The 18,082-nt window shown below is 26.8% G+C and overlaps 1 protein-coding gene across 1 annotated transcript; it reads left to right on the forward strand.

Annotated features, from left to right (window-relative positions):
• The first annotated feature begins 14,730 nt into the window (after window positions 1-14,730).
• Window positions 14,731-16,041, forward strand: LOC107854419. Its single transcript, XM_016699439.2, has 4 exons — window positions 14,731-14,943; window positions 15,083-15,328; window positions 15,470-15,715; window positions 15,851-16,041. Exons 2-4 carry the CDS (start codon window positions 15,249-15,251, stop codon window positions 15,852-15,854), a joined length of 330 nt encoding a protein of 109 aa, XP_016554925.1. The 5' UTR covers window positions 14,731-14,943; window positions 15,083-15,248; the 3' UTR covers window positions 15,855-16,041.
• Window positions 16,042-18,082: the final 2,041 nt, after the last annotated feature.

Genomic DNA, 18,082 nt, shown 5'->3' on the forward strand with positions numbered 1-18,082 from the left:
AGAACAAGAAAATATAAATCAAGAAGAGTTAAGAGAATAAAGAGAGTAATTCTTATTTCTCTTGAGGGATGATTTACAATGAAGGAAGCCCTTCTATTTATAGGAGAAATTTACTCCTAGTTTCTGACTAAAAGATAAATACTTTAAATCCTGATAAATATCAACTAGATCTTGATAGATCTTACCTATATTCTTGATAGACATTCACTATAATGTAAATACATTCATAACACTCCCCCTTGAATGTCTAATTGATAGATAATGTGCCTCATTAAAACCTTACTAGAAAAAAAAATCCAGTGGGATAAAAAATCTAGTGAAGGAAAAAGAGTACACATTTCTTACAATATGCATATAGTATGCCTCATTAAAAACCTTACAAGGAAAACCCGATTGGACAAAACCTTGAAAGGCAAAAAGAGTCCAACGGGTATTTGCTCTCCCTAATGAGAACATCCTTGAACTTTTGCATCCCGATCTTGTGCACCATCTTCTTGAAAGTTGCAATTAGAGGAAACTTGGTGAATAAATTAGCTCCATTATCACTTAAACGAATCTGTTGAACGTTAATATCATCATTCTTTTGTAGCTCATGTATGTAGAAAAGCTTTGATGAACTGTGCTTCGTTCTATCTCCTTTTGCGAATCCTCCCTTAAGATGTGTTATGCATGCCACATTATCTCTATATAAAATTGTGGGTACATTATCACATTTCGAACCACATTTTTCTCGAATGAGATGTATTGTAAATCTCAACCATACACATTCTCGGCTAGCTTCATGAATAGCTATTATCTTATCATGGTTCAATGAAGTGACTAGATAGACTGCTTTGTATATCTCCAAGATATGACAGTGTCCCCACATGTGAACACATTGCATGTTTGAGACCGATATTTATGTGAGTCAAATAAGTACCCAACATCAGCATGACCAATAAGATCGGGACTACAATATTTAGAATAAAATAAACTCATGTATTTTATTCCATTTTGATATCTCCTCGTAGGAGCAAAAATATACCTTGCTTAACAAATTGACTGAAAAGGCTATATCATGCCATGTAGTATTTACAAGATATATTAGTGCACCACTTGCACTAAGATATGGTATTTCATAGCCAATCCAATTCAGTATATTTCTTATTTTAGCAAATAATCTATTGCTTTTGAAAACTCTCCAAGAGTTTCAATAATTTTCAAGCTATAAGCTTATACAATATAAGGATTATAAATAAGTTTCCCAGAAACTTTTATATGCTTCAAACATTTTGAATCCCTAAAAGTTTTCATGTAAATTTTGTCAAGTGACAATATTCAACATTTCATTTATGACATCTTCAAGTGTTTGGATTGCAAATCAAATAATTTTTATGCTTACCAAGATGCATCCTTTCATGTCACTTGATAAATGTTTCTACGTCAGCATGCTTAAATTAACGTAGAATTCAGATCCTCATACTCTTTCACAATATTGTGCCAATATTGTATTAAAGATATTAATGATATATCATTTCATATCAATTCACAATGCAACATAACATTTTGAGATCTCATCACTTTATTATTTTTAGGTACATGAACCTCTCATAAGGTTTCATGAAGTGTTATGTCGTAGGTTCTAAGAGCACACTGCCTTCTTATTATGATTATTTGCTCCTTATCCTTTTCAAGGATTATTTCATTTAGAACCGATTGATCTACTATGCTTCATGCATGCATAGATTTTGTCCTTTAGAGACACAAAATAGAGGCACCTGCAGCTTAAATATGAGATGCTTTAGGTATTTGACTTGAATTATCTTTTGAATGAGGATCTGATGATAATTCCTAACATATTTCTTGGCTGCTTATAATCTCCCCCATATGTTAGGAAAACTAACATACATCCTCCTTCTTCTTTGAGGAATCCATCTTTGTGCAGCATGGTATATTCATTAATCGTATACCGCACATTAATTATTAGATGGACAATGTGTGATTCCTGACTTAGAACCAACTTTGAGGGAAAATTAATCATAATTTATTAGTTTGATGCATACAAGTACTTTTGTATATAATATTTCAAACCAACACATGAAGCTTTTGTTCTTAATGGTTTAACTATTTATTGAAAGCATTCGATGATAAACCATGAGCATCAAGATAAATTGTCTTGATTGCACAATCTGAAAGTTATGCTCTTGACTCAATTTTATTGAGCAAACAACTTTATGAATGTCAAACTGCAGGTTGCCAATAAACACACATGTGACCATCTTATATTGATGCATCTTAATAGATCACATGACTGGTGAACGGACCCATATTCACCTTTTATACTTTTCAGATTTTAAGGAATCCAATTTCAATATTAGTTGGTCCAGCCAACTTATTATGAGAACAAGCAATATTAAAAGTAATGAAGAATTTTCTAATTCTTCAATATATGTTACATACTCAGTATGCACATCTTTGGGATATCGCAATCGTTCATATCAATTTATGAACTTTTATACTAGTAAACTCCAAATTTACCATGTACCTTTTTTCTTTAGTAAATTTCATATTTACTATTACATGAATAAATTTCAGATTTACTACTTCATAAGTAGATTTCAAAATAACTTTTCTCAATTATTCAGCCTCTTTCGGAGTTGAGTTGTGATACAATCACAATCAAGTGCACGTTTGCATTATTAAGCTTCTCATTCCCCAAGAATGGAATATAATTATGCCTTAAGCGTATCAAATTATAATAGCTACTACAAAAGCAAATTAAGGCATAAATATGATTTATTGTTACCACATTCAATTCAGGGAATGAAGCATATTTGATGGGACATATTTCACCAAATACTCATTATTTTGCTTTAGCCATCATAATATTATCAATATGGTGCATTAAGATTCAAACTCAACGTATTATCTATATAAAGACGTCTTATGCATAAATTCATGGGAATTGAACCCAACATATTATATTCCCTTTTAATAATATTGTTCTTGAGGAATAAATTTAGAATATAAATGGTTTCAAACCAATTATTTCTTTTTCCTCAAATCCAACAATAATTATATCGTTTAGTAGCAAAAGACAAATAACATAAGAAATTACAAACCTTGAAATTACCTTTAGATTAATAATCTCACCTTGTTTGACAGAGTCTCGTTCAGTAGCTACTACTACTAAATCTTTTTTTCAAATAAAGAATAATATATTTTTAAATTCAAATATTTTAAATTTCTTAATACATTATTATTACAACATTATTAAGTTATGTCTTAAAAATTACAACGTGGCTTTTTAATATCTTGCCACGTCGCTTCTTGTCTTGCTTTTAGTTTTGCTTTTATATATATACTAGATAAGTATTCCCATGCTATGCACGGGCCCATATTTTGAATTCAAAAATAGTTTTATTTGTGTTTAATTTTAGTTGCATCCATTATTTGAACACTAAATTGACATACATAAGCAAAAGATAATAGTACATAAGCAAATAAAGTTTTATCCTTTACAAAATAGCAAGCATAAAAAGTCATATTGAAATAAGAATAACAGTACATAAGCAAAAGAAAACAAAGTTAATTCAATGTCCAGAAACAACCAATTCAAGAGCGAGAATGGAAATTATTCTTTGGCCAATGCTAGATCAAATTTAAAACTTAAATTGAGAGCTTATACCTAGATTATCAACAATTAGGACAACTGATTCTGTAGATTATTTCTCAAAAAAAAAATTTCATCTTTTTCTATCCAATGTGATTATTTTTTGACAAATAATTCACATCTATTGCACTTTAAAATATATATATTTTCTCATCTCTACATAAAGAACCTATAACGAAAAAGTTGATGATGTAACATAATATTAGTTTTTAAGATATAGCTACTAAGGAATATTTAATAAACATTTGCATTTATATAATAAAAGTATAAAATCTGTAACAAAATACTAATCAATAGAATAAAGGTTGAGAGATTTCATAATGCAGTCCACTATAAAATCTTAATCAATAAAATAAAAATTGAGTGATTTTACAGTACAAAATTCGCAACAAAATACTCATCAATAGAATAAAGATTTGACAGATTTTATTTTCAAATCACACGTTATAGAAAAAATGTATATCGCATTCATACAAGTGTCATGGATATTCAATCTACATAGGATTAGATAATATTATTGTAGAATAAAGTGACTGATGAATAGTATAAATATAGACAATTCTTATTAATATGAACTTCAAGACATATAACTCAATCACTCACTTGAGCAGACAACATGAATAAATAGATACCAAACAATCACAACTTATTAGAATGAAAGACTTTCTAGTCAATGTTCCAAACGTACTCATGGCAACAACGTTCAACCTTGGTTGCTCTCTTATGTGTGATTTTTCATTATTGATATTAAATATAACTCATAGATCTTCAACCACAACAACACAAAATTTAAAATTTAAGATTCCAATAGATTTTTCATCATTGTTTGATCAGTATTTATCATAATACAATCTTCAGTTTGTGTTTTTCTTTATTTTTATCAATGAAAAAAATTCTTTAGTCACATGATTAAATGCCTCTCGTTTCTTGAAAAAGTAATTTAATTGATGAAATTTAGTAAGAGTTCAAAATTCTTTGGTCGACTCAGATTGACAGTTTATTATAGCAAAAACCTCAAGAAAGGCTTCTCAATTATCATTTATCTGATTTATAACTTATCTACTCAAAAACTTCAAAAAAGGAGAATCTCTATATCAAATTTATATAAGATAACAAGACCACCGCTTATATACTGACCATTTCCAGAGATAGGTGAATCGCCAACATTATCACTTTCCAGTTGATATACAAAATTGATCATGCTTCTGCACTGAAGATCCAAAAAGTGAAAATCATATATCTGTCTCTAACCATCATAAATCTGCTAGCTCTTACTTTAATTGAATGGAACCCCCGAGCAGAGAGGAAAAAAATTAAATTTAATATACATAAAGATAAAATTTTAAATTGCACAACATCATTTTTATATATTTTCACTGTAATCACTTCTCCACACCTAGTTCTATACAATTAATAAGAGGTTCAAAGGTCTTTTACTAAAAGAAATTTCATCGTTTTCAGATATTTGAGTATCTAAACTGCACTAATTAAGAAGTGTTTACTCATATATCTCAACTCCATCAAGCTACTTTGTGCCCCCAAAATAGGTTATGCATTTCACACACACACACACATATAAGTGTGTGTGTGTATATATATATATATATATAAAACACCCTTAGAAAAGTGATTTGAACTTTTTGTCCTTTATTAAAATACTCTCCTTTAGACAAAACTGTCTTTTCACTATTTTCTTCATTTATTTATTTAATTATTTTTATAATATTATCTAGGCTCCTAAAATATATGGGACTCCTAAAATATATGGAAGGAAAATCAATTAATATTTTCCTTTGTACTGATCAATTAGAAAAATACTCCTAAAATAGGATAGAAAAATACTCCTAAAATAGGACTCTAGAGAAAAAATCGATTTACTTATTGAAAAAATATGATTAATGTTCATCTAACTGATTTGGTTGCATGCCTAGTTTGACGGATGCTTAATTTTTTAGCCCTCAACTTCACTGTTTTTGTCAACATAATGGAATTCAACGTGTGTGTGCATATATATCTTCTTTGTTTTCATTCAAGTCATTCTTTAGGGTAAAAATTTTCGCTCAAACAAGAATTATTTTCATGAAAACTAAAGCTTTGTGATCACTATTGTATTATTTTGTTGTAGTTTATAGGTCGTAGATGAATTTACAGGTGGTAGATGAATGTCAATCGATTTTGAGGAAATTTTTATGTAAAGGTTAAATTTAATTATATTGTTTTGATGTCTCTATTATCGTATTGCTTTATTCCAGTTTACAGGTGGTAGATGAATGTCGACCGATTTTTTTTTTTTGTAAAGATTAGGTTTAATTAAATAAATTCTCCAAAAGATATTGAATTTAATTATTGTGTTCATCTTTATTATTTAAACTAATATCCTATTTAGTGTAACATTTAAACTCAATAAAGTGAGATACACGCGCGAGGTGCGTACACCTAAACTAGTGTATATATATATATATATATATATATATAAGGATGCCATGTTTTGCCGTGTTAGTATCAAGGCATTTGATCAAGTGTAGTAAATTGTTTTTGCTGTATTACCAACAAGCTAACTGTAATAAAAAATTGCATCAAAATCCAACATGTTAGATTTGTGCGCAGCACGGGGTCATTGTTTATAAACATATCTTTGATGCTGCTTATGTCAAACGCTTTTCACGAGTTGGAGACTAATTGTTATTTTTAAACTATTTTTACAACTGATACAATCTTATCAGTCTATACAAAACGAAAATCATTCACCCCGCCACATTTATTTGAATATTTAAAATTTATTTTTAATTTTAATTTTAGTTAAGTTAGTAATATAATAACTAAGTTATTTTTATGAAAACTTCAACAAAATAAATAGGCGCAAGAATTAGACCCTAAAACCTTAAAAAGAAAAAAAAAATAATTTTCCCACCAATCTATTTATGTAAGTTAGAGAAAACGCTTGAACGACTATTGATAGAGTGTTTCAAAATTCAAAGTATTTCTAGAGACATCAATAGAGGAACCAAACGGGTAAGAAAACACAAAAATGAGAGTGAATTTCCTAAATAGTCACCCAAGTTTTGTATATTTCCTTCAAATATCACTTATGTTTTATTTAGGACCACAATTTTACTTAACTATTACTCTTATTCTCAAAAAATAGTAAACACCTCAAAAACCTTCTTTCTCTCTTAGTTGACATGTCATATCATTAATTTTTTTTTTTTAAAAAAATACTAAACTTATAGCTCATCAAACTCATTTAATAAAAAATACAATTATATATTTTTTTTAAAATTAATTTAGTTTATTATATAGAAAATTTTATACTTAGAAAAACTTTACTGATACCAAAACTTGACATATATTTTTTCAAGAGTTATTTTTCTGAATGATCACTCATATTTTTGAATTACCAACAAAAATTACTTTAGATTTTTTTTAGAGATAATAATATGACGCAACTATCACTATTGATTTAAAAAAACAACTAAATATCATACGTCTCTTTCTGTTCTAATTAGCAGGCCATGTAAATCATTTTTTAATAATATACGTATTTAACTCATTAAACTTATTTAGTCAAAATTTTATTCTTATTCTTTTCGTTAGAAAAATCTATTAATTTATTAAGAAGGAATTTGCATGCTTAGAAATCTTTTACCATTACTTAAAATTTTTGTTTTTCTAAAGTTATTTTCTTGAATTGTTATTCATGTTTTTGGAATTACTCAAAAAATCACTAAATACCTTAAAAGTCTCGTCCTCTTCTAATTAGCATGAGTAAACCATCATTTTTAAACAAATAATAAACATATTAACTTAGTAAACTCATTCAATCAAAATTATAATCTTATTTTTCTTAAAAAGGTACATTAATTTATTAATAAGAAATTCTCATTCATAGGTATTTATATTTTTTTAGATCTATTTTTCTAGATAATCATTCAGGTTTTTTATATAATTTCATAAAAAAATCAATTGTTTTCTAAAAAAATAACACCACTAAATTAAATAAGTTATCTAGAGATTTTAATTTGCATGTAAAATAATATGGTAAAGATGCATGACAAAGAATTTCCAAGCAAGAAAATTAAATTAATGCATTTTTTTGGGAAAAAAATAAAGTTATAATTTTGGTTAAATGAGTTTGATGAATTAAATAATTTATTATTTTAAAAAATGTGATTTTAATGACATTGTATGCCAACTAAAAGAAGAGAGTACTTTTGAGGTGTTTAGTATTTTTTTAGGAAATTTGAGGAAAATCCCCAAATTATAGGATAGCTAATTGGTAAATGTCAATAATATTGATCAAAATTACATTATTGCCCTTGGCAAAATTAAGCAAGATAATCTTTTTTTTTGAAATGACAAATATACCCTTGATCGTCCCACTCTTCACTTTCTATATAATAAATATATTGATTCTTGTACATACATACATACATACATACATACCGTCTTTTAAAAAGGATAAATAGATTTTATATTGAATTTAATTTTCGATTTTCATTTTAGAAAAATGTAATTAAAGGACTCTTCTTTTTAAAGATTTTTATGATATTTTCAACCTTAGAGCATATATTAACTCATATTTCCTTTTTGACCGTTTCAATTGTAATTACAACTCATTTAATAATCTTTTTAGTTGATGAAATCGTAAAGCTATACGATTCGTCAGAAAAGGGCATAATAGTTACTTTTTTCTATATAACAGGATTATTAGTTTTTTTTTCTATATAACAGGATTATTAGTTACTCGTTGAATTTCTTCGAAACATTTTTCACTAAACGATTTATATGAATCATTAATTTTCCTTTCATGGAGCTTCTCTCTCTCTCTATATAGAGAGACCCCTCCACCTTCACCTCCATCTCCATCTCCACACCTCCCACCCTTACCTCCACTTTCACCTCCACACTCTCCCTATTTTTTTTTCATTTAAAATTTATGAATGATTATATATGTATTATCTAATTACTTCATTATATAGAAATTAGAATAAATAAGCTTTATTATGTCAAATAAATAAAATATAAATTAAAAGAATATTCTGAAATAATCTAATATGTTATATGTGGTTATAATTTAAAATTCAAGTTAAATACTTTTACATCGATCTATTAAACTATAATTTTTTAATATATTTTATTTTACTTTTTTTACTTAGATTAAAAAAGTTTATTAACCCATCCTAAGAGTCAAAAGAATTTCCAGAATGCATGTAATATTCTTGAATATGAATTAAGTAAAATCATAAATTTTTATGCGAAAAATAATATTAATGTGTAACTGTGAACATAATATTTAATTATATTATAGGCTACAATATTAAAAATTTATGATGATTTAACACTTTATGTTTTTTAATTAAAACATTACCAACAAAAGAAACTATCATTATAAAATTTAAGTTGTTGCTTGTGTTTTAGTCATCACGATCTTTTTTTTTTTTTTTTTTTACTTTATCTATTGGAAATTTAAATAAAAATATAATATTATCTATAAGATTACCTTTCTTATCATCAAAATATTCTCATCTCAAATTCAAATAGAATAGATAAACCATCACAACTTAAATTTTATCTAATATTGAATAATTGATGTGAATTTCAAACTTGAACTCATAATAATTAAATTTTATAATTCACTATAACTTCTAATATCATATTAAATAATTAATTCTTCATAAAAAATTAGAAACACATAAATTAATATGAGCATTTATTTTTTTAAAATAAATAATATCAAAATAATAACAAAAGTTATCATCTAAAAGGAATCAACTTAACTTCTCAGTTAAAGATGGTTTTATTTTTCATTTACGTAATTGAATATATTTTCTTCAGAATCAAACGAACAGAAAAATATTACTTACTTGTATTAAAACTTGATATAGTGAAACAAATTAATCTGTAATAACACTATCAATCATCTGTATATAAAAAATAAAAATGTTAAATTTCTAAAAAAATTCATGAATAAAATTAAGAATCAATAATAAAGAACGAGAATGAAAGCTTAATATTATATAGAAGTGTAGCAGTATTTATAGAAAGGTTAAGAAGTTAGAAATATATTCCAACTCAAAGTTCATTCGAATTCAAATTTCATAAGAAGATTAGTACACTAACTAGGATATTGATTTGGATAAATATAAATATAAAAATAAAAAAAGGATCAAAAACTTTTAGTTGCTAAACAATTATTATTATTATTATTATTATTATTATTATTATTATTATTATTATTATTTTACTATCTCTACTAACACCATGTAGTAGTATTATTACTTTAACTATTATTTGTCTATAGATTATTATTAATTAGTTAGAGTCCTAACTTCAAATTCTAATAATATTTTAGATTGATTAAGGTGATTTTTAATTTTCAAATTATTTAGACGTTACCTTTTTATTTTAATCATAATCGTATAATTAAAATCAGGGTAGGCTAAAAATCTTAATTGCTATTGCTAATTTTATTTATTAAATAATATGTATTCAAATATACTTATGTAACATTTAAAAGAAATAAATTTGTGCAATAGTTAGAGTTCATTTAGAACTCTTCAATCTTAAGCTCCTAATTTTTAGTTAATGATAGTTCTTCTTTTTTTAAAATTAATTAATTAATCTTTTCTTATCTTTAGGATTTTCAAATAAAATTCATATTTATTCTATAATCTATTAAGTTTAATTAATTGTTATAAATGTTATATTATTAGTGGCACGATTACTTTATCCGTACAATTTAATACTACTGCTACTATTACTATTTTTCTGTTAATTATTATTATTGATATTATTATAATTAATATTTTTAATTTTTATTTAAAATTCAAATAAGTCACGTATATTATTACGGCCACTACTACATCTATTTATTAATATTATTATTTTTCATTTAATATTTAAATTAAATGGTTTTAAAAATATTTTATAATATCTAAAAGAGATAGCTTTATGAAATAATAAGGGTTCGTCAAGATTTTAAAATAAGAGATTATATAGATTATAATATCTGGTAGGATAAACTTAACTTAACTCCAAAAGAGTTCTAAATAAACTATACCACATGTTTTTTAGTTATTATCTCTATTTTTAATAAATTAATAAAGTTATCTTTTTTATATTTCAAAGCTTATTTTTTTAATAATATTTGTTATATTTTTTTAAATTTAAATTGAAAATTTCAAAAAGTTATTAAATAGCTAACTAAAATCTGCATACTGAAAAAGTATTTTCAAATTCAATTTTGAATATGATCTTTATCTTTTTTTCAATTCAAAAAGTTATATATTTCATTTTAAATTCAAAGTTTTATTTTATCAATTCAATATTTGAGTTATGATTCAAAATAGTATTTCCAACATAATCTCTATCATTTATCTTTATATAAATTCAAAACACCATTCATGAAGGGACAAAATAAAAAGGCTAAAATTATTTATTTAGAAATGAATGAAGTACTACTACTACTGTTACTATTTTATAAAATTATTATTATTATTATTATTATTATTATTATTATTATTATTATTATTATTATTATTATATAACCACACTATTACTATTGTTATACACGTTTTGAGTAAGCATTATCACTAAATACTATTATCTATTATTATTGTTATTAAATCAAATATATTCAAATCTATTTTATTATATATAAAGGAAGAAATTTATGAAATAGTAAGAGTTTATTTAGGACTCTTCAATCATAAGTTTTATTTTTAAGCTAAATTTTTTTTTTCTTTTTAAAAGGATAATGCATTTTCAAAATAAAAAATTTAATACTTTTAAATTCAATTTTTTTATTACAAAACTATTAAGTTTTGTCCTAAATATTGCCACGTGGATTTTTAATATCTTGCCTCGTGGCTTATTTCTAACTTTTAGTTTTGCTTTATATATATATATATATATATATATATATATATAATGTTAACTGTTTTAATTGTTATTATTATTATTATAATTACTATCACAACTACTACACTACTACGTACTACGTACTACACTACTATGTATGTACTGCTACTTCTACTCTTACTATTTATTATTATTATTATTATTATTATTATTATTATTATTATTATTATTATCTATGTTAATATTTATCTTGTATTTAATATTTACATGTATTTTAAATAACATTTGAAAATGATAAGTTTATGAAATAGTAAGAGTTCATTAGAACTCTTCAGTTTTAGGTTCCTAGTTTAAATAAATGAACTTCTTTCTTCTTCTAAAACCTTAATATTATCTAATTTAAATGTTTAACATCCTTTAATTCAAAAATTTTATTACAATACTATCAAGCTTTATCCTAAAAATTACCACGTGACTTTCTACTCTTCTGTCACTTGACTTCTTCAGATGCTTTTAGTTTTGCTTTTATATGTATATATATAGATTTTATTGTATCACGTAGTTCATTCTCATCATTGCCTAACGGCGAAAATTCTCTTTTATGCAACGATTGATTTGGCGGGATCGTGTCATTACCTTATATTTCGTTTTGAGAAAAAACATAAAGTGAAAAGTTAGATTTTAATTTACGTTATAAAAGGAAACAATGACTAATTTTGTTATAGTTGAATAGGATTCTACTTTTAGTACTTTCTTTTCATCTAAATTTTAATTATATAAATTTTGTAACTCTTTAATTTATCTAATGATAAAAAATATTGTGTACATAAACAATTCATAAATTTAAACTTTCTTAAAGTGTGTATTAGGCCGACAATAAACAATACTTTACCACAAAAATATCACATACGTACTATCCACAAAAGTCAATCAATAATTTAATCTTTCTCTGCATGCGATATTAAATTAATCATCAACTACCCCTTTTCTAAACCCACACCTACCATATATTATCTTCAAAAAAATTATTATATATAGACATGTCATAACGTTAAATAATTACTCCCTCAAATTCTTATCCTTTTTCCCTTTTTGATGGCCACGTGGGCCTATTATTTTATTAAGAAGAAAGGTTTCAATGGCTCTACTTTGATTTTAGTTTTGTGCATATTTTTACTCCCTCAATTTCATAATTAGCTTCATTTTAATTGGCATAATATTAAATATTTTATTTTATTTATCTATTTTAATAATTTAAGAGAGTTTTATTGTTGTTTTTATACTATTTAGGTACATAAAATAACACTTGTCAAATTATGAATTTTAAATCATCATTAATAGATTAGTTTAATAAATATTTTTGTAATTAAAACTTCTTAAGGAATGTGTTAGATCAACACAGACCAAGTAATATGAAATAGAGAAAGTATTTATAGAAGAATAAGGAATAACATAATAATTTGATTGGACCAGCGTAGTGGGAGTGTCGTAAAAAATTATGAAATTTGAAAATAGTAGTATTTGTTTTTAAAGTGAATATTAGGTTTCAAGCATTTAACTTTTAATTTTAAAATATATGATTTATTTTAGGATTGATGATGAGTCAAATTGACAAATAAAAGTAAACGAAAAGAGTACATAATAGAAAAGTGTAATAAAGATAAGCATAGGTGGTATTAACAATAATTAAAAGGCCTTTTCAACTATTTATCACTATAAATCACAATAATTAAAGAAGTCATTGGTGCTTTCTAATTTTAAAATTAAGGGACATTTAATTTCAGGAAACACAGCCTATTTTCTAATATATACTCTCTCAATTTATTTTTATTTATCTATTTTAATTTTTACATGGCCCTTAAGAAATAATGATTGATATAAATATTTGATCATAATACCTAGTATATTAATTGAGATGTATCATCTTAGATTTTGAAAAATGATTTGCGGTATAATTAATTAGTATTGAGGATAAAATAGAAAATAATAATTATCTTTTTTGGATATGTACTGAAAAAGAAAAGCAATAGTAAAAATATATTTTAAAATACTAAACAAATAAAAGACAACCAAGGTAATTTGACTCATCTTTAGTTAAAAACCCCTTCATCCAACAATACTTATCTACTTTGACTTGACACACAAATTAAGAAATCATAAATAATAGAGGAAATTTACTATATCACCTTAGAATATAATTAATTTATTGCTTCAAAAATGCATTGGATAATGAATAGGATTTAATATTAAGAGTTAAATGCACAAAAATACATAAATTGCATTGGTTTTTTAAATTGGATAAATATTGTTGGACATCTATTTTTAGTATAGTAGACAAGATTTGTTGGACGGGAAGAGTACTTCTCTCTCTTACACCATATTAATATTTCTCCATATTTATGATCGACTAATGATAAAAACAAATACAAATAACTAATTATGTCTTGATTTTCTAAAATAACAAGTATTTCCTCTATTTCAAAATAGTTATCACATTTTAATAGTAATTTAAAAATAGATATATAAAATAATAAGTATTTTATCAAAAAAATTATGAGACGTGATCCGGAAGGGATGGATGTTAATTAGTCATTGAATCTCTTTGGAAGAAAAAATATTCTACATACAAATGGATCTATTATATTGAACTCATCATCAACCTACCATCTTAACTCTAATAATTTAATTGTATATATAGATGTGCTATTTCTCTTCATTATTGGACACAAATCATTCCTAAGTGAAAAATAACGATTATGAAGATACTCATGATGTTAGTGGTGGCTACAACAACGTTTTGCAGACACCACCAAGTGATCATGGCGAAAGAGGTCACCATGATGACGGTCGATGAGGAAAACGAGGCAGCGGCCTGCTCGGCTAGTGACCAACAAAAGGCGAAGAAATGCATGTTCAGTACAACTTCGATTGATGAATGTTGCCCGACATTCAAGAGCATACTCGGTATTAGTTGCTCTTGCTATAAGTACGCTGAGGATTTGGACAATCAAGTCTTGATCACTCTTGAAGCTTATTGTGATGTCAGTAGTCCTTGTAAGGGAGTGCCAGTAAGTTGTTATTTTTATCTACCGTTGCAACACTTGTTAAGAAAATTATGTATTATCTTACATATTTCTCTTTATTAAATTCTAATTAAAATTATTTTTCAAATCAGTAAAGTAGTTCTTTCATTTATGACTACAACCACCTCCCCCAAAATCGCCTCCTCCTCCCCCAGCAAACACCTGCCCGGTTAGTGACCAAGATAAGTTGAAGAAATGCATGTTTGAGAAAACTTCAATTGACAAATGTTGCCCGACATTCAAGAGTATACTCATGACTAGTTGCCCTTGCTATAAGTATGCTGAGGATTTGGACAATCAAGTCTTGATCACTCTTGAAGCTTATTGTGATGTCAGTAACCCTTGCCAGTAAGTTATCATTTTTATCTACCATTAAGATTTTGCAACACTAATTAAGAAAATTACTATCTTATGTATCTCTCTTTATGAAATTCTAGTTAAATTATTTTTTAAATTAATGAAGCAGTTCTTTCATTTATGAATGCAGAGCCCACCCCCTCCTCCCTCAAAATCGCCTCCTCCCGCCCCGGAAGAAGCCTGCGCGGCTAGTAACCAAGATAAGTTGAAGAAATGCATGCTACAGACAATTGTAACTGACGAATGTTGCCCGACATTCAAGAGCATACTCATGCATAGTTGCCCTTGCTACAAGTATGCTGAGAAATTTGACAATCAAGCCTTCATCACTCTCAGAGCTTATTGTGATGTCGGAAACCCTTGCAAGAGTGCGCAAGTAAGTCACTATTATTACCTATCGTTCAAAATTTTGATTCACTCGTTAAAAAAATTACTATCTTATGTATTTCTCTTTACGAAATTCTAATTAAATTATTTTTTCGAATTAGTGAAGTAGTTCTTTCATTTATGAATACAGAGCCCTACCCCCTCCTCCCCCAAAATTGCCTCCTCCCACCCCGGCAACGACTTGCCCGGCTAGTAACCAAGATAAGTTGAAGAAATGCATGCTCCAGACAATTGTAACCGACGAATGTTGCCTGACATTTAAGACCATACTAATGCATAGTTGCCCCTGCTATAAGTATGCTGAGAAATTTGATGACAGAACCTTATCACTCTCAAAGCTTATTGCGATGTTGGAAACCCTTGCAAGAGTGCGCAAGTAAGTTACTATTTTTATTTATCGTTCAAAATTTTGACTCACTCGTTAGAAAAAAGTACTACTCTTTTAATAGCAGTAGTAGTTCTTTCATTTATGAATACATTTCTAATGTAGTATTTTGTTAATTAATTTCAGGTAATTAAGCTATCCAATGACGAGTAAAGATGAAGTGATTAACGCTAATTAACTCCAGATCTTGTATTAGACTAGTTAATAAATTATGTTTTATTATTTCCGTCTTGTAGGACTTTTTAATTTCTAGGGTATACTTGTAATGTTGTGTATCCGCAATATTGTTAGTACAAATAAAAAATATATTTTGTTGACTTGAGTGGCTAAAAGTTTAAATAATTTAAATTGTTCTAACGTGCTTAAACTATCATTGAACTACTAAATATAGGTCAACGAAATTACATTATATATATATATTATTTTTGGGAGAAAGATATATTTTGATCTATATAACTTCGCTATTACATTAGACTAAGGACAATGAAGGAGGGAGTACCGAGTATAATTTTACACCATATTAACACATCCGCTTTAACTCTGTTTTATTCTCTCATTACTTGTTTTCTTGTTTCATTTGCCTGCTTTTATTAACGAATTATTTGTTATTAAATTATCTTTCTAATATCTATTATTACCTGTTTATTACATCTGTAACTTGTTATTGGTCTAATAGAATTTTAAAGAAAGAATATATAAAGTTATATAACATCTTAATACAATAAATTAAATGCAGTTAAATATTAAATTATTTGGACTTTCTCCAAACTCAAGAGAAGAAGTCTGGACAGAACTACAAGAAGTAGATAATAGATTCAGAGAAGTCCGAACCCAAATATTTTACATTACAGATGAACTAAGGGTAGACAAGATTTTAAGACAAAAATATCCTTTTTATTTAGCTTAATGAATAGACCTTGTGCAAATTCTAAGGTTTACAGAGAAATTAGAGAAAAGTTAAACAGTTTATACTTTGTAATAACCCTCCCGGTCGTTTATGAAATTTTCTCGTCTTTCTTATTTTTACTCTTTCCGTAGTCTGTATACATGAATTTTGACTCACGGGAGGAGTAGCATCAATTCTTGACGTGTTCGGGGTTATTGAAGTCATTAGTTGAATTATTGAGTTTTAATAAAGTTAAACCCAATCGTGATCAATCTTTGATCAAAACGACCTCGAGTTAGCGTCGTAGTAATTTCAATATGTTTGGAATATACTTTTTAGTCAATGTACATATTTGACTTATTCTCTTGAGGTCCCGAATCATATTCGAGGATCTACTGGGTATTCTAGATATTATTTTAGTTGGCAATTAATGGGCTAAATTGGTATTTTCTTAATTCTTGAGACTTGTTTATAAGAATTGATTTAAGTGGGAAGGGTTAACATGTTATAAACAAAAAATATATTAGCAAAAATCGTCAAATAGGAGCGGTTGAACACATAAGTTGCAAGTTTCATATCATACCATGAAGGAAAAAAAAAGGGGTTTCTCGGCAAAACACCATATTCAAGGTTAGCGTACAAATTTTCTTGATTTCTGTGGAGTCATCCCAGTGGATATCACTTCTTGTCCATAGTGATTTTCACTTTATCATTCATATTAGCACCAATTAGTTGAATGGGAGTAGCAAGTATATGTGTGTACGGTTTTTTCTAAGGTTAGGTTAGTTAATATAATAACTTTATCACTTTTTAATAACCATGCAGTGATTGCTCATAAGAGTGGTGTGTGTGTTACCCTAATAAATTATGCCTACATAATTAGTTTGCCTTTGGACGATTCTCCAAAAGAAGCATTGCAGAAATTTCATTATTATTAAAAGACTTGTGTTCGGGAGGAGTAAAAGAAAGATCTTTGAAAATTTAAGGGTGTCAAACAGGCCGGTTAAAACCGGTCCGAACCGGCCCGGTTTGACCCAGTCCGTTAAGCCCATGGGCTTTAGGGGTCCGGGTCCCGGTCCGGTTGGGTTTTTTATTTGGGCCCGGTTAACCCGGCCCGGACCCAACCCAATTTGGGCCCACTGGTTAACCGGCCTGGTTAAGGTTTTTTTTTTCTTTTTTTTTTTTTTGAAAATTCAAAATTTCACAAACTGAAATTAAAAACTTAGTTTTAATACATTATTAATTTACTATCTAGTATTATTAATTTATTATATTAAGTAGCATATGTTTTATACTTTTATTTAAAGTACTGTATATATTGAATGGTATATATATATATGTGTGTGTGTGTGTGTATCTCCTAAATCTAAAGTAGTATAAATTTAACGTATACATGTGTATATGTTTTATAAATTAGTATATAACTATATATATATATATATATATTGTGGTGTGTGTGTATATATATATAT

This window comes from Capsicum annuum, chromosome 1 (assembly GCF_002878395.1).
Source record: "Capsicum annuum cultivar UCD-10X-F1 chromosome 1, UCD10Xv1.1, whole genome shotgun sequence".
NCBI lineage: Eukaryota > Viridiplantae > Streptophyta > Magnoliopsida > Solanales > Solanaceae > Capsicum > Capsicum annuum.